This window comes from Myxocyprinus asiaticus, chromosome 42 (assembly GCF_019703515.2).
Source record: "Myxocyprinus asiaticus isolate MX2 ecotype Aquarium Trade chromosome 42, UBuf_Myxa_2, whole genome shotgun sequence".
NCBI classification, from domain to species: domain Eukaryota; kingdom Metazoa; phylum Chordata; class Actinopteri; order Cypriniformes; family Catostomidae; genus Myxocyprinus; species Myxocyprinus asiaticus.
In genome coordinates, this window is record NC_059385.1 from 15,599,563 (window position 1) to 15,625,000 (window position 25,438).

Here is a 25,438-nt window from a genome sequence, read left to right on the forward strand (position 1 = left end):
ATTTTTTTGCTCAGTTGTCAATTTAGGGAGTTCTAAAAGGTTCCACAAAATTTCTAATATCTTCATCAGTAGACAAAGACGGGAAACTATAAAGATCAAGATAGAATTCATTTTAAGCATTATTAATATCATTGGCCGAGGTAAAAATTTCGGCACCAGCAGATTTCACTGAGGGAATGTAGAAAAGACTCTCTCTTCTTTATATATCTAGCCAAAGCTTCCCTGCTTGTCCCCCGACTCAAAGTATGACTGTCTTGCCCTGAATAGCCAAAACTCCACTTTCCGCGACAAAATACTATTATATCTGTATCTCAATCGGGTCAATTCTCTGAGGCCATTAGATGACATTCGGTGCTTCAGCTCTGCCTCGGCACTCTTAATATTCCCTTCCAGTTCTTGTGCTTTGGATTTTTTGGTGAATGAGGCATACTGTATGATCTGGTCCCTAAGAACCGCTTTAAGTGCCTCCCAAGCCATGCCCACAGAGGATACTGAGGACCAGTTGGTCTCCATATAAACATTGATTTCAGCCTTTAACATTTGTTGGAAATCAGGATTTTGCAAAAGGAATACATTAAAGCGGCAACTATATTATTTCTTTTTCTCTGTATGTGGCAACAACTCTAAACTCATCAGGGCGTGATCTGAGTCTAAGATGTTTCCAACTGAGCAATCGACAACAGATGAAATGAGGGACTTAGATATATAAAAAAAAAAAATATATAGTCCCTACCAGATGGGTTCAAAAGTCTCCAAATATCTGTAAGACCAAGATTTTACACATCCTGTGAAGCATCACTGTTGCTCTAGGGGGCTTGCACACTTTTGCTTCACTATGATCAAGGACTGAGTCCATCAAAAGATTAAAGTCTCCTCCCAATATTATGTCATGAGGGGTGCCAGTGACTTGCAACATCCCTTCCATATCTATAAAAAAGCCCTGATCATCAACATTAGGTGCATAAATATTAGCCAAAATAAGACTATGCCCCTGAATTTCAGCTAAAATAATGACTCTTCCTAATTTGTCTTTACTCTGTTTGAGACAATTGAATTGCATATGTTTACTTAATGACTCCCCGCTCTTACTCGAGCCAGCAAAAAAAAAAAATGGCCACCCCATATCTTTCCAAATTTTTCAGCTTCTGGCGGGGAAAGGTGCGTTTCTTGAAGAATATAATATTTCTTACACTTAAGAGAAATAACCTTCCTTGCCCCAACCCATTCACATTCCACGTGAAGAGACAATCCACTCATATTAACATTTGATATTTTGACATGTAAGAAAAAATAGATTGTGTCTCAAAAACAGGATTATAAAGACCACATTCCAACATAAGTGCAACAATCAAACCCCGAACATCCCCTAGAACAGAAAAAACAGAAGAAAAACGTGTGCATTAACCCCACGCTTGACAATGCCAACTAGCATCCATCCCTCCAAACTCAAACAGTCCATGCATGCCAAAAATGCACAGCAAAAGATCATCTATAAAACAAACTCCAGCCAATAAACACAGAGCGTGTAGATTCATCCATAAAACTGTCCTGAAGGTGTGTTATTCCACAAAAAGAGCATGCAGATATTCAGACAGTCAAATGAATGTTTAGTGTGCCGGTCCACTTGGCTGCAACATGAGTGCAAGCAAATGACTTACTCCAATGACTTAGCCAGAAATACTCCACTAAAACTCCAGCCGATAGGCGGAATAAGCACAAAGAGTATGTAGATTCATCCACAAAACCATCCTGAAAGTGTGTTGCTCTACAAAATAAACTCCAGCCGCTAGGCGGAACCAGCACAAAAAGAGTGCGCAGAATCTTCAAACAGTCAAACAAATGTTCAGTGAGCCAGTCCACTCGGCTGCAACGTGAGTACCGCAAGATGACTTACTCTATTGACTTACTGTGGGCATTTGAATGTTTTACAGCCATCCATAGCATCTATTCACAATTTGGCTGGGAATATCAGTGCAAAAGCGACCTTCCGTTGATTTAAAAGTTTCTTGCATTCCTTGAAACGATCACGTTTCTCTCGTCAAATTCGCAAAGTCTGGGAACAAGAAAATGCTGTGGTTCTTCCAAGAAAGCCTTCCTTTACTCCTCGCCTAACACGAGATCTTTATCGGATGATCTCAGCAATTTGGCCAAAATTGATAGGTGCCTGTCTCCTTCCGCGGATCGCCGAACCGGAACCCTGTGAGCTTGCTCAATTTCCAGCATATGGCCTGCTATGCCGAGCAGACTCGGTATGAGCCCATCCAGGAATTCCACCATATCTTGTCCCTCTGCTCCCTCCGGAACTCCCACGGTACGGAAGTTATTCCACAGGCTACAGTTTTCCATGTCCTCCAACTTCTCCCAGACACGCTCCAAATCCACCTTGGTTGATAACAGATTAGCAGATAATTCCCTCTCCGATGACTCCAGATAATTTATCCGTTTCTCGACATCCCCCACTCTTGTAAACATATCAGTGAATTTCGCCTCCAAAGCAGTGATCGATCGACGTATAACAGCAAGATCCTCCAAGTCAGCAACGCTGACATGTTCAGCATCTCTCGTCGCATTTCCCACATCTCTCCGACCAAATCGACTCCCGGGCCTGCGGCCTGCTCGGGGGTGTCAGCTTGAGCAAATAAGTGTCTTTTAATGTCTCCAGAGCCTGAGGATTTTGAATTCTTTCACATATTGTCCTCCTAGAACAGTTATGGAACAGAGTGTATCGAATCTCACCAGTTTATGTCATAAAAAGTATTAAAACTAACAAAGTGCGCGGAGCTCGCATTCACGTCCGATCCTCACATGGTGTCACGTGACTCCACAAATAGTGTTTTTATAAGAGTACATCATGTTTATGTCATGTTATAATATGTTTATATTAATATGTTTATTTGTAAAAACTACTTTTTCTACGTGTTCTGATGACAGAATTGTAATTTTTGGGTTAACTATACCTTTAAGTGAGCCAAATGTCAATACATGCTTTAGTCTACTGTTCTACAGATTGTACAGTTGCAGAATCTCTCCCAGTCTCTTTCAATCTATGTGTTTGCAAAAACCAGCATCTGTAGGGTCTGAGAGCATCTTGTCCAAATTACCACTTAGTAATCAGACCTAATCTATGCCACCTGGAGTCTGCCCACAGGATTTCACCAAACATCCAACAACATCTGCAAAATAGTCCATATCTAAACTTAACTAAATTGTAATAAAAAAGGGATAAGGAAATGTAAACTGCCTGAAACAAACATACAGGCACTCTAACAGACTTCAATTTCATACACCAGACAATGGCCTGAGTCAAAACAATGTCTGCTCAAAGCAGAGAACAAAGGATCCAAAATTGCAATCCTAAGCATAGAATTTTTTTTCTCATCATATACCTATAAAAAAAACAAATAAAAAAAAAAAAAACACTGTTTTCATAGTAACAGTTTAATAGCCTACTATTTTACATACTTTAGGATAACATCCCTCATGGAATGAAAATAAATTTATGACATGAAGCAGAACTGAGGTGGAACTTTAACTTGGCCTTTAAGAGAAGCCGATCCATAATATGTGGGCAGCGGTGTGCAATTTCACCACTGTTTTCGAGTCAAGTCTTTAAGGACACCATGTGGCTTGTTAAAATCAAAGTGTCCATGTGTTCACTCATGTGTCTTGTTTGTGCTTGTTTGTGTAGGTCTGTATGCCTGTAGGTATATGTATTTTCCTCAAGGGCCACATCAGGCTGTTTGAAATGCAAAGCAGGACTGAGTCACCTGTGCTGAGAGATCAGTCTGCTCTATTGCCCAGGCAGCTTTTGCAACCCTGCCGGTCTACATCATCGTCTACAATCACAACACAACACTAGATGAAGCCCTGACTCATAGTACGTGCTGCTGGGAATGCCTCCACCCACTTCAACAAGGCCTTTATATATATCAATGGGAAACACAGACTGACATCCATACTATGGCTTCTAGTTAATCAAAGAGTAATAATATATAGCAATATTATATAACAAACACATGTGCATTTATTCCATGTCCATATTGTCTCACCAATACGATTTTAATTAATATGCATTATTCAAAGTTTCCATGAATGTAAAACAAAACGCTCTAAACAATGACACAATCATTTACATTAGACTTGTGCATGACTAATTGAGTAAGGGAGTACATGTTCTGCACCAACTACTCCGGTATTAAAAACCCTACTCGAATATCGTAAATTAAAATTCCTTTCCGCATTTCACTGAGTTAAGTAGTGCTGAATTACACTGTTTTCCCTCTGAATCCCTTACAACATGTCGCAGTTACAATTGAGTCCACTTTGAGGCGTTGTGGGTACGTGTTGTTGAGGTGTTGGATGAGAGAAGAAGATATCATTGGGTCTGTGCTTCAAAAGCAAATCCAAGTTATATAATAAGGCAATACTTTTAATATTTTAATCCTTATTGAATTCTACTCTATTTGTATTCGGTTCTTGTTCGAGTCATGAAAACCAACAGATGAGGATCTGCTTTTATGGTTGAAAAAATGCGAATCGAACCCTGAAGCTTATCAGACCAGTATGTGCGTGTAAAATCTCTTAACAGTAGCAGAAGGCATTTTATAAAAAGCTAACTTTCACCACTTGTTTTTCTGAATATTAACATGCAAAATAATAAAAATGTGACAGTATTTATGTAGACTCAGAATTTATATATGTGCATTACCCTCATGCTGTCAGTACTGGTTTCTATGTAAACTCTGGGTGAGTGCAAATGTTTTTTACTGTTATGTTTAATATTTTATTTTTTTTTTCATTTTAATTAATGCATATTGTTCATTTAATTTTTTTCCAAAAGAAATGCAAAGTTTGTTGACGCTATCTTGCTTTGAAACCGTTCTTGGTAACGTTTGTGAATAAAACAAAATATAAGATTAACGTAGGTTTTTTTAAAATGCATTTTAATTTACAAGTAATCAGGTACTTGTTTTTTGTGGGTTAGTGTACTCGCCTACAAAATTACTCAAAAATGCCCATCCCTAGTTTACACGTCTAAACGATCCTTTTGTTCTGCATTTCTTATTGTCACTCAGGCTCAATCTCAGCAGGGCTACTGTGTAAATCCAGGTGCTGTATATAAGAGATCATGGAGCCAGTGTAAGTACAATGTCACCCCCAGTTCCCATCCATTCTTCATTATAATGCAAATACTAATGACCAATGCAGTTTTGTATGAAATTCTTCAACTCGTCAGCAGCATCCCGCAAACAAGAGAATCATCCACGCTTCACTGTTCCCTAAAGACTCACACATTCACAATGAATGCAATCGTTTAAAAATTGAGTTCCACATTCAAAGTCTGATTCATTGTTTCAGTTCAGGGACTGTTGTTGGATATCAGAGAAAATGCTATTTTTCTTCAAAAGGTGGCATGTTTGTAAAATGTTGCATGTTTTTGTATAGTGTCAAGCCATCTTCTTTTATCTTGGATCAAAAATGAGAGATGAATAGAAGGCATACTCTGGTAGACCAAACACTGGGCAGTAAGCTGCCTTTGTTTATAACTCCCCTTTTTATTGACTTATTTAATAGCAGATTTTTTTTTTTTTCATGGACAAATCACTGAAAAACCACAAACCACATCTGATTCAATCTGACACTGACAAGATACCTAGAGCAACAATTAACATTTAGGTCTACTTCAAAGAATTACTGATAAAATACATTGAATGGTTCCCAGTTTGGGCTACAGTAAAAAAAACAAAAACAATATTGAAAAAGTTTTATGAGTAAAACTAAAGTTACCCTGCAAAAACACAATAGTTTGTTATAAAAGTTGTAATGAATGCAAACCCCCCAGCTGATTACTTCCACTGTGCAATCAAGAGGTGTAATAACATGCTGACACCGGAGTGCCCTTCAAGAACAATGAGGGAATTACACAAGAAAGTCTCCCTCAATTACAACCATATTCTTGGCTTAATTGCCAATACAAGAGCCATATTGCTTAAATCAAACAGAAAAAGAATGACTCCGTAGGTACTGTAATAGCAGTTGCCAAGGCCAGTTTATAGTTCTAGTCCTGGATGCCGACTAAACAATACAGTGTTCTAGCCATGCTAAAAATCCACAACATATAGTTACAGCAATGACATGAAACACATTTTCACCTTATCACTGTGCAACACCCACAATGGCTTGTTTTCTGTTGCACAGGAATTTTCTGTTATGTCATTGATTATATCTCCTAGCAGAAAAATGGCACTGAATAAAATTGCTTAGTACACATTTTTAGTAAAAAACTGTTGTTAAAACTTTATGTAGTACTGTACTATAAGTGGTCAAAATCATGTTGAGAAAAAAAACACAGATAGGTCACATCTGTGTTTAAGTCACTTAATAATATTTTGTTTTCTTAAGTTTGTGAGTAAGCATATGAGTTTTGGTGTGCAATGTGTTTGACCAGTTGACATCAATTATATATAAATTACAGCCAATGTAAATAAATAGCTTCAGACTACAAGGAGCAGGACCTTACAGATGATATTCCAGAAAATACAATTTATAGGCCTATTCCAGAAAATACAGAAATGAGGCAATCGACGCCATTTTATATTGTGAATATAGTGGCAGCTGAAGGGGTTGTAGACATTCTTCTGCGCATCATACCTATAAACAGTCTTTAGCCGTGACTATATTTATAATGTAGCAGACTTTCGTGCCTTGTGGCTTAGGTACAAAACCATGAAACAACTGAAACTTATTGCAAAGTACTGGAGGAAGCACTGGAGTAAGTGGGGCACAGTAACGTTAGATCAGAGTTTCTCCCAAAACACAAAAAAGATGGAAGTGTCCAAACTTCAACTTCATATAACCATTAAAAACAATGAAGTGGGTCAATGACAAATCACAAGTGCTGGGGCAAAGCCTGGCAGCACACAGGGGGAATAGTGCAGGGTCTATACCCTTGAGGACAACCCTGCAAGCAGCAAACTGAGCATCTGAGCAGGGGAGGAATGAAAGGAGAAAGAGAGAACAATAAAAATAGAATGAAAAATTGTGTGGAACAACAGAAGAGCTTTGAGAAGAAAAAAGATTGAGTATAAAGAGAGAGAGCGAGCGAGAGAGAGAAGAAGAAAGGTGCAAAGATACCAAAGAGAGATCGACCATCAGGGGCTCCTGACCCAATTCTGTCCCCAGCTAAATGCATAATCTCTGGAGAGGAAGAGTATGAGGTAATCTCTGCATGAAGGTGCTATAGCAGACAAGCACAGCCCACATATAGGCCTATATGAGTGTACAATATTCCTACAAGCCCTTTGTTTCTGTGCAAAAACAGCCAAAACTGTTTGCAGAGAAGTGAGGGAAAGGTTTAATGATTGTCCATATGACAAAGTTATGGTTTGTGTAGATGCAGAGAATTTTTTTTTTTTTTTTTTTGGCAGTGTGCTTGCAGATCACACATCTTCACCTTTATTCATGGTGAAGTGAATGTGTAAGCATTTGGACATATACACATACATCAATACATAGCATTAACTAAGAGCTGCAAGCCAATAAAACTCAAGCTCACATCCATGTGAATAAAACCATGACTGCACACACAAGACACAGAAATTAATATCACATAATAAAGACCTTTCCATTGAGCCATACAAATATCCATCCAGGGAACAATTTTACCGAACACTGAAACAAAGCCCCCACTCCCCCATTGCTGACAGATGTGGTATCCACAAACTAGCACCTGCTCAGAGCAGATCAAAGCAGGAAAAAAAAAAAAAAAAAAAAATGTCAGAGGAACTGTCAGAGGAGCAGGTCAACGTTCATGATTTTTTTTTTTCCATACAGTACGAGTCAATGGTGACTGTAGCTATGTTTTTAACATTCTGCCTAATATCTACTCTTGTGTTCCACAGAGCAAATTCATAAGGGTTTGGAACAACATGAGGTTGAGTAAACACTAAACCATGACATAATTTTCATTTTTGGGTGTCACTTTAACCTGTGTGACATTCTTGATGACTGTGCAGTTGGAATGCAACTGTTTTTCATCACATTATAGAGGCAGTCAAACTAGCTTTGCGAGTTTGTTTTTGTTGAAAACAATAATTTGTGACAGGAAGAGGAGCAACACAGGACAGGGCCAAAGTCAAAACTAAAACTCTCAGAGGCTTTAGAGTAAGGGACATATCAAATATGCTTCCCCCCCCCCAAGCAAATAGAAAGACATTTTCTTTCATATACAAACACATTGTCTATACTCACCACTTGCTCTTCTTTCTGGTTGTCAGAGGGCTGCAGGCTCCACTCAATGTCCAGAGGGCCCGAATCAACAGCAGCGAGAGTAAACTCACAGTCCAACTTCACACTCTCCCCGCTGGCTTTCTCAATCGATGTAGAACCAGTGGAGGTGATCTGGAGCCCACAGGATGAACCTGAGAAACAGAGATGATACTTTTAGACTGAAGAAAACAAAAGCTACAAACAACAATGCTCCTAACAGACCCATGGTGAAAATTATTAGGCGCAACACTGTTCGCAATTAGGGCTGAAACGATTAGTCGTCGTTATCGACAACGTCGACAATAAAATGTAAAAAAATTGTCTACAAAAATTTTCGTTGTCGAATAGTTGTTTGATCTCATTTAACATAACATGAGATCACATTAAACTCTAATGATGACGCGCGAGAGCAGCACTGCAGTTCACGCCTGACTGAGGAAAGGAAGAATTACACAGCTCACAGTCCAGATGCACTCTAAACTTTCCATACAGCTTCAGGTGTCGTAGATCGCAAAGTATGAGGGAATTATAATGCAAAAATACAAAATACATAAATACAGAAGCACTCTCGTTGTGGAATATGTGGAGCTGAAGCTGCCACTCCGCGTGTCGAGCATCTTAAAGGAAACACCTTTAGGTTACATCTTAAATGCAGGTACATTTAATGCGTTATAGCTTTTTAAAGTTCAAATAATATGGAAGCAGATCGTGTAATTACAGTTGAAGTCAGAAGTTTACTTACACTTAGGTTGAAGTCATTAAAACTCATTTTTTAACCACTCCACAGATTTAATATTAGCAAACTATAGTTTTGGCAAGTCGTTTAGGACATCTACTTGTGCATGACACAAGTAATCTTTCCAACAATTGTTTACAGACAGATTGTTTCACTTTTAATTGACTATATCACAATTCCAGTGGGTCAGAAGCTTACATACACTAAGTTAACTGTGCCTTTAAGCAGCTTGGAAAAATCCAGAAAATGATGTCAAGCCTTTAGACAATTAGCCAATTAGCTTCTGGAGTTGGAGGTGTACCTATGGATGTATTTTAAAGCCTACCTTCAAACTCAGTGCCTCTTTGCTTGACATCATGGGAAAATCAAAAGAAATCAGCCAAGACCTCAGAAAAAATTGTGGACCTCCACTAGTCTGGATCATCCATGGGAGCAATTTCCAAACACCTGAAGGTACCACGTTCATCTGTACAAACAATAGTACGCAAGTATAAACACCATGGGACCACACAGCCATCGTACCGCTCAGGAAGGAGATGCATTCTGTCTCCTAGAGTTGAACGTAGTTTGGAGCAAAAAGTGCAAATCAATCCCAGAACAACAGCAAAGGACCTTGTGAAGATGCTGGAGGAAACAGGTAGACAAGTATCTATATCTACAGTAAAACGGGTCCTATATCGACATAACCTGAAAGGGTGCTCGCAAGAAAGAAGCCACTGCTCCAAAACCGCCATAAAAAGTCAGACTACAGTTTGCAAGTGCACATGGGGACAAAGATCTTACTTTTTGGAGAAATGTCCTCTAGTCTAATGAAAAAAAATGTAACCGTTTGGCTATAATGACCATCATTATGTTTGGAGGAAAAAGGGTGAGGCTTGCAAGCCGAAGAACACCATCCCAACCATGAAGCATGGGGGTGGCAGCATCATGTTGTGGGGGTGCTTTGCTGCAGGAGGGACTGGTGCACTTCACAAAATAGATGGCATCATGAGGAAGGAAAATTATGTGGATATATTGAAGCAATATCTCAAGACATCAGCCAGGAAGTTAAAGCTCGGTCGCAAATGGGTCTTCCAAATGGACAATGACCCCAAGCATACCTCCAGAGTTGTGGCAAAATGGCTTAAGGACAACATAGTCAGGGTTTTGGAGTGGCCATCACAAAGCCCTGACCTCAATCCGATAGAAAATTTGTGGGCAGAACTGAAAAAGCATGTGTGAACAAGGAGGCCTACAAACCTGACTCAGTTACACCAGTTCTGTCTAGAGGAATGGGCCAAAATTCCAGCAACTTATTGTGAGAAGCTTGTGGAAGGCTACCCAAAATGTTTGACCCAAGTTAAACAATTTAAAGGCAATGCTACCAAATACTAACAAAGTGTAAACTTCTGACCCACTGGGAATGTGATGAAAGAAATAAAAGCTGAAATAAATCGTTCTCTCTACAATTATTCTGACATTTCATATATTTAAAATAAAGTAGTGATCCTAACTGACCTAAGACAGGGAATGTTTTCTACGATTAAATGCCAGGAATTGTGAAAAACTGAGTTTAAATGTATTTGGCTAAGGTGTATGTAAACTTCTGACTTCAAGTTAACTTCAAACTCCAAAACTGGCATTTCTCTGTGTGGTCAGTGCCTCTTCTATGAATATCCCGAGCTAAGGTGGAGAGATTGAAACTGCACCCGGCTGAGGCACACTCTGTTGCGGGGACGCTCATCCCTCGAGCGCGCACGCTTAATGCAGCTAGACTATAACGTGATGGCTCGCAACTTATTGAATCAGAATATGTCACTGTGCATTTCTTATCATGCAGAAAATTGGCAATATGCAGCTTTATTAATAAGAAAGAGTTTTTTTTTTTCGTGAGTTAAAGATGGATTGAAGTGAACAAAGGTGAGAGGGGGTAGTCTTCGCCCCATTATACACTGCAAAAATTACGTTTTTTATTTGTTTTTGTTTTGGCTTGTTTTCCAATATAAATATCTAAAACTCCTTTAAAATAACGTACATTTTCTTTAGCAGCTATACAGCAGAAGAAAAAATTGTTAACTGAGAATGTTGAATATAATATTAATAATACAAATATTTAAAAATATATAAAAATCCTTTAAAAAAAAAATATGCATTCACCTGAGAAGCAGCATATAAGATATTTAGACTTGCTTTTAGAGAATAGATCTTGAATATAAGTATATTTTGTCTTAACTGCACTTGCAGAAGTATAACCAAGTGACAAAACTTATATTTAAGATACATTCTCTTAAAGCAAGTCTACATATCTTATATTTTGCTTCTCAAGTAAATGTATCTTGTTTTAATGATTTTTATACCATTAAATTATTTGATAAAAATAGGATTGTTTGCAGTGAGTTTCTTTACTGAATTAAAGTGTTTTTTATCCCTTTAATTCAGTGAATGTCATTTAGAGGTATTTTTAAAAGATGATTTTGTCCTCTTTATTGTAAGCAAGCATGTTTAATACAACCTTTTAAGTTGGGCACAAGCTGAATAATCGGTTAAGAGCTGATGATTAATCGTTGCAATAACCGCCAAATAGTCAAATAATCGTTCTAATAATCGTTAGATTAATCGATTAACAAAATAATCATTAGTTGCAGCCCTATTTGCAATACTATAGTAATAAAGATGCCTCGTGTAGTATACATTTTTAAATCAATATTAGTTAACATTAACACAGGTTTTAGAAAAACAAAGCATAACAGCATATTGATAAGACCACATTTTGCATTAAACCCATCTGTTGCAGAAAATCTCACTATTAATAAATGCATTTGTAGCGCAAATCTAAAATCTTTGCCTGAGACTCAAACAGTTCTTGTTGCTCGCAGACGGCTTAAATGGGTGCATAGAGAATTCAAATGAGCTTAGATATCATTATACACTAGTATATAATGTGGACCCTAGTATGTGTGGGCACATCTGAGCAAGCATACAAGTCCATATCCTTCCCTTGGCACAATCTGCTTTATCACATTTGCATTTTTTGTTTTGTTTTTTGTGGACTCACGCCATTCTCAGATCCTTTTACAGTTTTTACAATTTCATTTCACTGATGGAATTATCCTGTGAAATGCAGCATCCCTGAGACAATGACTGATTTTAGTGGTCTGATAAGATATGCATGGTGCATGACCTTATTAGGGCTTAAGATAAAAACATCTAGGATCTTCTATTCTTGGAATGAACATAATTTAGAAATGACATCTACAACAGCCCAATAGACAACAGTGAGCTCAAGAGGAAGTACAGACACCAAGACGAATATTTAAAAACATCTGTTAGCAGAAACCTCATTATGTCTTAATAGAGGCCATAGCAGTTTAAGCTACTCTGATTTATGATTAATTGTAAAAGCTAATTTAATGCTTCATGGTCTAGAGCAGTGGTTCCCAAAACGGTGAAGCCACGAGAGTTATGGGTAGGGCTGGGCAATATGTCTTAATGTATATCTCGATATTTTTCAGCCTATTTATGACATCCGATATATATCTCGATAATTATGTACTTCTAAATGGCTCAAATGTTGTTGTTTATTTTTTTTTATATCCCCTTTTTTTTCCCCAATTTGGCATGCCCAATTCCCACTGCTTACTAGGTCCTCGTGGTGGCGCGGTTACTCACCTCAATCCAGGTGGAGGAGGACAAGTCTCAGTTGCCTCTGCTTCTGAGACAGTCAATCCACGCATCTTATCACGCGGCTCACTGTGCATGACGCCACGGAGACTCACAGCATGCGGAGGCTCATGCTACTCTCTGCAATCCACGCACAACTTACCATGCACCCCATTGTGAGTGAGAACCACTAATCGTGACCACGAGGAGGTTACCCCATGTGACTTTACCCTCCCTAGCAACCAGGCCAATTTTGTTGCTTAGGAGACCTGGCTAGAGTCACTCAGCACACCCTGGATTTGAACTCGCAACTCCAGGGGTGGTAGTCAGCATCAATACTCGCCGAGCTACCCAGGCCCCCTCAAATGTTGTTTTTAATGTTGTTAGAGGAAACATCATTTCATCCAAACACCCTTTGTAGCCAAGTAGATTCGATATTTTAAAGAAATTAAATTAAATTCTATTTAAAAATAATTCATTTTTCATTAAATAAACACAAGGGAGAATGAAATTCAATCATTTTCATTGATATGCACTTTATATTTATATTTCATTTAAAATTATACATAGTAGCTTAATAAAAAAGCATTATTGTGTTATGTAGTTGTGTAACAGATGTGTAAACTGTGTTGTGTGTAAATCAGATGTTTATTATAATTGTCATCATGCTATGTTACTCGGAACTGCACCCAAGACTTTCACCCACTGTTGCCCTTGTGTATATGGTTGAGTGACAATAAAGGGATTTGATTTTGATTAGATATTTAAAATATTATTTAAAATATCCTTCAAATGTTTTTAGTAATACATTTTTGTGAATGAACAAGGAGTGCAAAGTTACTTCACTGACTTATTTTTTGAAACCCTAGTTGAACATTGCATAATATTAAATTATTACTTTGGAACACGTCAGGTTTTATTATTATAACATAATGCTGAATTATCATCATCATGATTATTAGATTTGCGTTATACAAAAGTAATATATTTCTGTCCTGTTTACTTCAGCTTCATCTGGGGCTTTTATTTTGATACCGAAAGTGCTGTCGTATTTACTTCAACACAGAAAAGGCAACGTGTATTTGACAGTTTACAATGTTCCGCATTTCCTGAAATGCTATAATCTCCTCCTTTTCTGTTATACAATGTTGCGTTAGTAGATTTGTATAATATCTTGTTGCGATTACTAATGTTTGGAACTGCGCGAATGCTTGAATCTGCTTTACTTTGATTTCACAATGCACGTGAACTGATCTGAGAGCACCGCTATGCGCGTGCGCACAGATCAGCGCGTCACCGTTTTTTTTCTGAATCACACACAGACCATGTTTATCTTTCTTTAAATCACAGCCTTTTGTGGATTAATCACATACGACCAACTCACCATTTTTACGTTATTTTGATTGTGCAGCCTGGAAGGATCGTGAAATTAGTTTGCTGATGCAGTCTTTATGAAACTTAATGGCCTAATTAAAGCACATTAAAATCATCACGATATTGGTCAATTTGAAATCGTCAGCAAAATTATCTCGATTTTATCGTTAATATTCGATATATCGCCCAGCCCTAGTTAAGGGGTACTGCGGAATCTCTGCTCAGGTCAAAATTTTAATACTCAATGTTAAAAGTACCGGCAGTACACAGTACTACCTCGATTCCGTTCCCGTGTGCTGTTTGACAACAGCCGGCTGTTTTCAAATGCTCACATGTGGATGTCGGAGCGCTTGTGTCTCTTGGTGAACGCAGCTGCGTGCATGAACAGCCAAATGCGCTTCTTGAGCTGTGTTCTAAAAGGGATAAATCAGCCTCCATAGGGCACGTCAAAGGAAGAACAATCATAATAGTAATGCTGTGAGAATTTCCAATAAAAATGACTAAAAAGGTGAGTTCCAAATAAACGTTATTTTTGAGCCCACACCTTTCAGCCCACCAAAGCAATCACAGTGGATGGTAAATTCTTCAAAGGGAATAGAGTATAGGGACAGCATTAGAATTTTACACTGAAAAATGTTTAAACATAACTTAAAAAAGCTCCATAGTAGCATGATGGGCTGATTATGCCATTACTGAACAAGTGATACAAATAAGAAACAAACACCACACACACATAGTTAAATTTGTGACTTGTAGTTTGTGTAGGTGCCAGAGTACACAGACATTATTTATGCCACTGCCCTTAATTACTAGTGTAGTACAACACAGTCCACAGGTTATCAGACATACAATACTCCACTACCTTGTTACTCAAAGCACAGTACACATTGTGTGTATACACAAACAGTTCTTAAAAAAAAAAAAAAAAAACTAATTCCTATGCCTGCTAACACAGATAATCAAATGTTTTCATAACCAAGTATTCAGTAAATGTGCAAATTTTGTGGGCAAGTTTCAGAGAGTTGACAGCCCTCAGACATTCATATGATGCATAACAAACTTCAGAACCACAATGTCCAGTTTTTTTATCCCCCTTTTCTCCCAATTTGTAATGCCCAATTCCCACTACTTAGTAGGTCCTCATGGTGGCACGGTTACTCACAAGTTTCAGTTGCCTCCGCTTCGGAGACAAACAATCCGCACATCTTATCATGTAACTCATTGTGCATGACACCGCGGAGACTCCCAGCATGTGGAGACTCATGCTACTCTCCACAATCCATGCACAATTTACCACACGCCCCATTGAAAGCGAGAACCCCTAATTGCGACCACAAGGAGGTTACCCCATGTGACTCTACCCTCCCTAGCAACCGGCCCAATTTGGTTGCTCAGGAGACCTGGCTGGAGTCACTCAGCACACCCTGGATTCGAACTCGTGACTCGAGGGGTGGCAGTCAGCGTCAATACTCGCCGAGCTACCCAGGCCCCACAATGTCCAGTTTTTAAAAAACAAGCAGGTGGGAGCTCAATTCCCAGAGAGATCAGAATATTGTGGAGGATGCCTCTGGATATTAATCAAAAGATCAATCCTGTGAGATTAGAAGTAATGCCTTAGTTAAGAACAGAGGAATGGTTGCAGATCAGCATCTAGAGAGCATTTCCATGGGGAAACCATGGGGTGTGTTAATGTACAGTACATTGCATTACATAAGAAATAATTTTTTCAAATGTCACACACCTTAGAGTGTGTGGTTTTACTTATGGGCATCACTGCCACTTTGATTAGCGGGAATGAAAGATATTACGATGCAGGCTACGTTGCGCAAGGCATGCTGATTCAAATGAAAGCAGCACTGCAGTCAACAAATGAATATTGCTGGCAAGAAACAAAAAAAAAAAAAAAATCCCCCATTAGCAATAATATATGTTCTTTTTCCTGTGATCAAAGTAATTCTTTAAACAAATGGATCGTTTGGTGACCCTGGTTGAAGGCTGCATTTCATTTAATTTTAATTAATATAGCCAGCTCTAAAGCACAGATCAGGGCTGGGTGGAGGACATGACTTCATTCAATCACCTAGGCAAACTCTTCATCTGGATCCATAAATCTGGTCCTAAAGCCTGCGCACTGAGCTCCAACAACTAGATGCAACTTAATGGATCTAGAATTTATCCAACTAGCTGGAATGAAATGCTGTGCAAGTGGTTCAACTAATGCCGCAGGACTTTTAGTTCTCACGCCAGGGGCGTCGCTGGACTTCAGTATCATCTGGGGCTTAGCCCACAGGCCATACTGTAATATAAAAAGAATAATTCCTTCCATTACATAATATAATTATTATTTGACAGGTAGGGTGGTCATTAAACGCAACACTTCAGAACTTTATATAAAGCAAAAGTCAGGCAATTTAAATTTGCAGCTGTCATTTATCATAATATTTTTAGAATGAAGAAAAAATTACGAGTCATTATGAGTCAAAGGATTATGAGATTAAGTTGTAATATTCTGATAATAAATCAAAAGGAAAGTAACACAGTGATGTAGTGGACAACAGCAAAGTGCAGCATCTGGGTCTTTACATAAAACACCACTAACCAGGGAAATAACTTGGCTATACAACTGAGCTGAATTTGTGGGAAGTTTTCGTGAGCTCGCTGTTCATGAATGAGGTGTGCATTAGTACAGGAGTTTAACATGTGGGCCCCTGTCAAGAAAGGCATTTGATATTGGCCAAAGTCTTTCTAGCAAGTCAGTCCACTGCCGGCCATCTTTGGAACACTCTCGGGAGGCTATTTCCAGTCATGACAATGCAGCTCCTATCTACTTGAATGGGGGAACACGGGAATCTCAAAAACAGGTGGTCAAGATTATGATCAAAGAACATATTTCAAATCAGCAATAACATTTTATAATACTGGAATAATAAATTGTGCTTCTTTACCTCATTGCGCTAAAATGCAATTTTCCAGGCTTGTATAGCTAATGCGCATGCACGTTCTCGAGTTGACTGACATGTGATGTCTGTCTCTAAACAGTGACTGGCTCTTTTACTTGTAAGGTGAGACTTCCTTTCTACATCAGCTGACTGTTGGGCGCTAGAGCTTCTTGGTTGGCCGTTCCAATTTCTTCCATTCATTTAAATAGAAGTGGCCCGTCTCTGCTAAATAGTCTCTGTATAGTCCATATCAAGATGTGGTAATATCCCCTCAGTTACAGTATTGTTTAGAGATGAAAACCTAACGCTGATCGGAACTGCACAAATCTGTCTGGTTCTTTCTCCTGAGTAAATTACATTTACATAACTGCTGCAGAGTCTGGACACTAATAACTCTGCGCTAATGAGCCAAAAGACCAAGGATTTCTTTATTGCTAAATCTTATCCTAAAGTATGATTTAACTACATCATCCACATCCTTCTCTTGCATTAATGAAGCTGCTGGCTCAGCGTCCATTCTATTGTTGTGATAATGATGCTCTGTTTAGCCTAATATCGAGATTTTTTTCTCTATTATTTCTATTTTATTCACACAATGTAGGCTACTGCTTTATTCTCACGACTTTATTTGTAATAATTTTTACTTTATTCTCAAAATATTATGACTATAATCTCAAAATGCTATGACTTTATTCTCATACAAAATTTAATATCATAATACTACGACTTTATTCTCAAACTAGTACGACTTTAATCTCTTAATGCTAAAACTTTATTCTTGCAAGTTTTACTTTATTTGCAAAATATTAAGACTTTATTATCGAAATCTTAATTTTTTGCAATATATTTAATGTGGCAAAAAAATGCCATCGTCGGATCACAGAATAAACTTTCATTTTATAAACGCATCTGGAAACACCTGCGTTGGGTTTCATGACTGCTATTAAACATGATTCCAGGTTGTTTTTAACAAAGCAAAGTTTCAAAGCTTGATAAACGGTGAGACAGTGTTTTTTTCCCTTTTGCGCTGGTGTGCAGACTTAAGTACAATAATTAGATAAGTTCAATGTCATTTGATTTTAAACCAATTAAAAACAAGGCACCCCAAAGAGGTTATTTAAACGCAGCAGTTTAACTCCACGCACATGACATGGAAATGTGAGCCAGCATGGGCAGAGTGCATATACAGTGACAGTTTGATAATTTTAAGACCTATGTATTGTGCTATTTACACTAATAACTTTGTGCTGCTATTTTGAGTTGCATTTGAGGAAATTCCACTACAATAAACACTCTTTAATCCCGACAAAACCCGAATAACCGCCATTAAAATCTACTTGTGTGGATTGTTAAATACAAATTTAGATTAGAAATGAGGCTTATAGATTATATATTTAGAAATTAGGCTTGCATAATAAAACCTCAGTGCCTCTGATACAGAAAAGCTGCACGCACATGAGAGAAAACATTACGTGTCTGATGAACTTGAGCACGAACAGCAGGTAAAAGTCAAAGTGCAAACTGTAACTTAATGCAAGTTTGGCTCACTGATCAGAATTAATTTACATTTTAAGCCAGAATTGCAGCCTGCCTTGTTGCTTGTACCCTGATGTAATGAATATTAAGCCTTACTACTTTTCTTTTTCCATCACAAAAAACATTCGGGGCTATTAACAAAAGATCCGAGGCTTCAGCCCTATATGCCAGGGTCTAGCTACGCCGCTGTCTCAAACAAATGCTTTGAGGGGTTTTCAAAAAAATATGAATGTGAAATGACTAAAAATTTTATAAAGTATCGAAGTCAAATATCGTGATATCCTGAAATAGCAATACCCACCTCAACTTTTTTACTAGGGCTACATGATTAATCAAAATAAAACTAAAACCGAGATATAACCTTGTGCGATAATTAAACTGCAAAGGGCTGTGATTTAATTAAATAAACAGTCTGCTCGCTTTAAGTGTGTTTAAGTGTGCTCCTCTGTCCTGTCGATGTTATGTTAGTGCATTATAACAGTGTTAGAGGTTCTGTGCTCCACAACTCCATCTCGTGCTCAGAGTAACAGATATTCTCAGAGATCGGTTCCGTTCTCTTATTTGTGCTAAGCGCATTATTTGCACAAAGGAAAACCAGCGTGTCCCAGGTGAAACAAGCGGTCTTTATTATCATCTGCAGTGGCAGCATCTCAGCGATCACCGGGCACAGGTATCATAATAATAACGCAGGATACAAGACCAGATATTATTCAAGCATTTTTATTTAATGACTCCCGAACAAACTGCATTAACAGTAGCACCTTGTCTCACGCAAGAGCATGTTCCCCTCATTAAAGCTCCAGCGGGAACAAGTGAAAATATTACCAACATCCACAAAGTGAAAGTATTACCAAAATCCACAAAATTAAAAGGAACGTAGATAAATAAATCAATATTCAATATTTAGATACTATAATGCATTTTTAAATAAAATAATAAAATAATGAATACAAATAATTAAATAAAATGGTGACGCATTAAACTTTCACGTTAAGTTAATCACTTCAGTTTGACACTAAGCCTCCTTTATAGGGCTATCTATCCTGATATACAGAACAAAATTGTTTGTGTAAGCCTTGTTTTTAAGGCCTAGGTCTATTTAAAAAAAATCATAGTAAAAATTTATTTTGCATTTATTTCATTAATATTTAACTTACCTACAGCATTTTTGTCTGCAAAAACTAGGCAACAGCTATTGTAGTACGAACAGGGAAATTCAGTTAACAATGACACTGAGCAGAAAGCCTAGTTTTTTCTTTGTTTTACTGTTTTATTTACTTGTTTGTATTTTGTGGCTAAAAAAAAAAAAAAAAAAAAAATTATATACACAGACACACACACACAGACACACCAGCAGTGCTCGAGCACTGAACGTGCAGCCCTATTTTTCTAACCAGGTGTATCTGAACGTGCAGAATGCACAAGCATCTGGAATTATTTGCACTAAATATTGGGTCCACAAGGTGGAAACACTCACAGTTGAGCAGTTGCTGTCACAAAGAAGTTCTAATATGAGATGTAATCACCACTAAACTTCAGGAGATGACGGTAGAAACAACAATAGCTGATGTGTTCGTCAAGAACGAGTGTGTGAGGTCAGCAGATTGAAGTCTTTTACAGGCAGTAGAACATGCGCAAAACGTTACCAAATTTTGTTCAAAAGGAATCACTTACTATTTTTTCATATCACAGTTCAAATCGCAAAATTTTTCAAAATAAATTAAATATGACTTTGTCCAAATCGTGCTGCTCTACTTCTTACCAAAACAAATTCTGAATCAATTCCAGAGTTTTTTGGTGTTAAAGGGGACCTATTATGCAAAATTCACTTTTACATGGTGTTTGAACATAAATGTGAGTTGGCAGTGTGTATACACAACCACCCTACAATGTTAAAAGTCCACCCACTCCTCTTTCTTATATTTCTATTAATCTAAAACAGTGTCTCAAAGTGATTGGTTTTCGTATCCGCCCTAAAGTGACGTCACTTTAGAGCAGGCCACGCCCACGACTGGTGACGGACTCCACCCTATTATCATAGATCCTCCCCTGAGTGACCTACACACAGTCCGCCACTTATTTATTTTTTGCGCTGGAACAGCTACAGTGAGAAGAATAATGTCTCAGCTTCGTAAGCGTCATAAGTGTTCTGTTGTTGGCTGTAAAAGTGAACATAAAAGTCTTCATGTACTCTCGGCATCAGAGCCACTGAAGACGTAGTTTTGTTTTTGAAATGTGCCCCAAAACATACCAAAATTCATGTATGTTTGTGCAAATCATTTTACACCGGACTGCTTTGTGAATGAGGGTCAATATAAAGCAGGATCTTCAAAAACTTTGACTCTCAAACATGGATCAGTACCAACTGTTCGTGTTCCAGCTTTATATCCTGAAGTAGTAAGTATCGCACTTTATATTTTGTGAATGTTTGCAAATCGCCTTTCCGAATGTGCTTGTTAGCTGATTCTATGGCTAATGCAGCTAAAGTTAACATTGTCTCTGATTGTATTCACAGAGACCAGAGCTTAGTTATTTTTATGCTTACTGTCTGTATAATTCATAACCGCACCTTTATTTTGCACAATACAGTAAGGTGATTGTCTTTTTGAAAACTATGTACGTTTTCTGTGAACATAAGAGTTGTACTAAAAGTGGAATGAGTGGTTCTGATTTGTTGTTGCTGTAGTATCCGAAGCACGAGCTTTAAAGGCACAGCCCTCTTCTAGAAAGGGGGCGGGGAGCAGCAGCTCATTTGCATTTAAAGAGACACACGAAAACAGCGTGTTTTTGATTCCACCCAAAAAGAGGCATTTACAACATGGTATAATAAATGATCCGTGGGGTATTTTGAGCTGAAACTTCACAGACACATTCTGGGGACAACTGAGACTTATCTTGTAAAAAGGGCAATATAGGTCTCCTTTAACATACTTTCTCCTATCCCAGCTTAATATGCAGAGACAACTATAAGTAAGGTAAATTTTTTCAAAAACAGTGTCTCTGTGGTGCTATAAAAATTCCTCTAAAATGCTGTGAGTTGGGGGACAGGACTAACTGTCTGTTTGATCATTCAGAAAGCTGTTTGAAATTGTATTTTTATTTTTTTGCAATTCCGTTTGGTGGCGCAGAAATTACATACATCATCTTTTACTGGGAAAGAGAGCAAAGGAGTAGTGGAGTTTGTGTGTTCATGTGGGAACAGCTTTGCTGGACTCAACCCACCATTTTCTCTCAACTATATGTAAATGAAATGGTACATAGCAGATTGCATGTGTGATGGAATTCAGTAATCAATACCCTCTACGCCATGCTGTCCTCTGCACCAGAACAAGCATGCTGAACTGAATACAAACCAAGCATGGCTATATCGGACAATGTGAATTTCATTGCAATATTTTTTTGGGGGATTTTATCCCTTTTTTCTCCCCAATTTGAAATGTCCAATTCCCAGTGCGCTCTAGGTCCTCGGTGGCGCAGTAACTCACCTCAATCCGGGTGGCGGAGGACAAATCTCAGTTGCCTCCGTGACTGAGACCATCAATCCAAGCATCTTATCACGTGGCTTGTTGAGTGCGTTACCACGGAGACATAGTGTGTGTGGTGGCTTCACGCTATTCTCCGCAGCATCCACGCACAACTCACTACACGCCCCACCGAGAGCGAACCACATTATAGTGACCACGAAGAGGTTACCCCAAGTGACTCTACCCTCCCTAGCAACCAGGCAAATTTGGTTGCTTAGGAGACCTGGCTGGAGTCACTCAGCACGCCCTGGATTCAAACTCGCGACTCCAGGGGTGGTAGTCAGCGTCTTTACTGAGCTGAGCTACCCAGGCCCCAATTTCATTGCAATATTAACAAAACAAATATGTGCATTATTACAACAAACGTTCAATAGAGTTGACAGATGTGTAATAGTATTAGTATCATAATCATTATTTCAGCACCTGATTTGTAATCACCAAACGGCACACTTGCAAAATAGAATTCATGCATATCAAACAGAGGCAACAATGACCAGGTGATGGTTTTTAATAATCGTACATTTTAGCCAGTTGTGCCTGCAGCTGTATGGCGTATTAGTGATATGATCGGAGCACACACTGACAATCATTTGGAGTGGTTTCTCACACAGTAAAACTGTATTGGGATACTTAAGAGCACAGAGACAAAACAGAGTGCTGGATGAAGTGGATATTTACCTACAATCAATTAAAACAAAAGGCTACTTTTGAGAGGTAACTTTGGGAAACTTCAACTAGTGCTGTGTCATGTGAATAAGAAGCCATTCACATCGAACGGGTTTTTGCGCCCACCCTAGGGATGTAACGGTGTCATGGTTTCACGGTATACCACGGTTTCCATTGTAAATATCAGTTAAATTAAAGCAAAATCGGCTACATTTACACATCATGTAAACTTGATCAAATAAATCTCTAACTTGCGACATCCTCCTGTTTCACTCAACCGTCACTTTATTTTAAAAGCCACACGCATGAACTGCACGGCCGTCGGGACTCGGGCGGCTGCTCCCGGGTCCTAGTGCCTGCCGTATACAATCTCTGTCAGTGCGACTTATACAGAGATGCAACTTATCAGATTTTTTTCTCTGAACAACGTGATTTTGACCAGGTGTGACTTATATTCAGGTGTGACTTTATTTCCAGAAAATAGTATATCAACAGTATATCATAAATAAATATTAAACAGCCAATAATTTTAGTAAGGCACCTTAATACCATGATACCGTAATACCGCTGTATTTTTGTGAAGGTTATCGTACCATTTCATACGGTTACACCCCTAAACCACCCACACTCTTTTTCAATTGTTTCCTATAAAAACATGCATGTAGTTTTTTTTAAAACATTGTCAAGTTAAAAAGAACTTAAATTGTTATGAACGCGTCTCAAGACATCTGTGTTCTGCTCAAGTGTACCGTTGTGCCATAACTTGCTTTTTTGCCGCAAGAACGCATTACTTGGTCAGGTTTCTGTGCATACCCTGAGATGAAATCCTGCAAGTGCCCCTTATTACAGCATCAGCAGTGAAATTTCACAAATGCTCCATTGAATTATAAGCAAGGAAAATGAGATAGCATGGAATCATTTGGCCTCACTTTAAACACAAGTGTGCTGGTAAAATTCCATTTTCGAAACCTTTTAAGAGACCAAATTCGAAACAGAATTGGTACACACTGGAGTATATGTAATCACAGTAAAAATCAAAAATTCATATTACAGCACAGCATGTAAAAAAGATTAATGGAAAGAGAAGGGATGTTAATCTAGACCCAACCTAGGATCTGTTGCCTGCACAGAAACGTACGCAATACTACTCGACATAAACATACTGCTGCTGTTTGAAGAAAAGCTATTATCTCAAAAAATATATATATATTTTCAAGAGCATGGAAAAACTCTCATAAACAATCTTACAAAATGAATCCAAAATAACATTTAGTCACCTTTAGCACCATAAATAAAACGTTATCATTACACATCTGTTAGTGAACTGTGCAATAATTTAATTTGACTTTTTGTTAGCGAACGTGGACAAACACGGTTTTCTTATCATGGGTTCCAATGGCGCATGTTCAGTTACAGACTCGAGTCTGTTTGTGTTCCTAGAGTTAGTTGGTAGGTTATCGATTGCTTGAGAATTTATTTTTGGATATAATCTGAACTTTCACTTACTATTTAAGATCGAACTCAGTTTTATTACTAGGGTTTCTAATCCGGTTGTTGAGTGGACAGTTCTGTCTCGAGACGCGTTTTCCATGTCCAATGCATAAATTCATTTAATTCCAATGTCAGAATTAACTTTCACTCGTGGTTTCATGAAAATGGAAATCTGGCAACCGTATATGGCTGGTATAGTCTACTTTTTAAAGCCACCTGACATTGTGCGTGCATGAATGGCTTTGGTTGTCAGGGAATTCACAGAGCCAGTGCGATATAGACAATCTCTTCACCACACTTCAGCCGGACATGTGAGGTAAATTAGTTGATGCTCTTCAAAACATAAGGGCGGGACATGAACGGTTTTGATGGACACTTCTCAAGGCCAATGGAGATACTTGGTAAACAGATAACCTGATTATACATCTTTTCATTGGTCATATCGATGCACAATTCAAACAGTAGAAAGAGGTCATTCGGCGCATTCCGTCTATGGTAAAAGGTCAAAATTGCCAAAAGTGGAGATACGTGCTCTTCATCGGACAGCAACAATATACAAAAAGGTTAATGTTTCTTTTTTAATGATTTTTCTGTTTCATCATGTTACTGATGTGGGATATCATGGAATGTGAAGTGTCATACTGAAGTTTGAAATTCAAAATCACTTCCTATGCAGGTGTCACAACCAGATATTGCACAGTATCTCAAACGTAATGGACCTCACAATAAACGAAAAAAGGAGAGATAGCACAGCACGTGGGTCTGTGGTAAGGAGGCCTTAACTTCTAAGAATATCTCTCTCTGTCTGGCTGCTCTTGACCTCCACCAGCCGAGCATGACAACCAAATCCTACAGGGTTTAAGAGAAAGCAGTTTGACCCACAAGAATGAGGCCACAAGACCACAACACCACTCTCTACTCTGTCCCCCATTTTTATCTCCTGCTCTCCCATCCCTTCCTCACCAAACTCTGCCTCTCATGTTGGTCCTGTGAGCCCCAGTGCTGGTGATTGTAGACCCCCTTTGTGTGCTCACAATAGGTGGAGTATCCTGTCTCCTGGCAACACAACCTACTGAGAATGCTTGAGGGAATGAGAGAAAAGGGGGAAGGTAATGCAGAACAAGAGAGAAAGGAGAGAGCGATGAAAACAAAAAAAGTGGGGGAGGTGGAGTGAGTGGAGAGTAATGGTTTGGTGTGGAGAAAAGAAAGTGGGCCTGTAAACAAAAGAATAACTGCTATGGGGTTTACAATCAGTTTTAAATGGC

General features: G+C 38.4%; 1 protein-coding gene across 1 annotated transcript in view; it reads right to left on the minus strand.

The window, feature by feature from the left end:
• LOC127432520 (coxsackievirus and adenovirus receptor homolog) overlaps positions 1–25,438 on the minus strand; it is a 77,511-nt gene that overhangs the window by 16,173 nt on the left and 35,900 nt on the right. Inside the window, exon 2 of the mRNA XM_051683718.1 lies at positions 8,251–8,420. Within this exon, the coding sequence (XP_051539678.1) occupies positions 8,251–8,420 (170 nt within the window). The remainder of the gene's footprint in view (positions 1–8,250; positions 8,421–25,438) is intronic.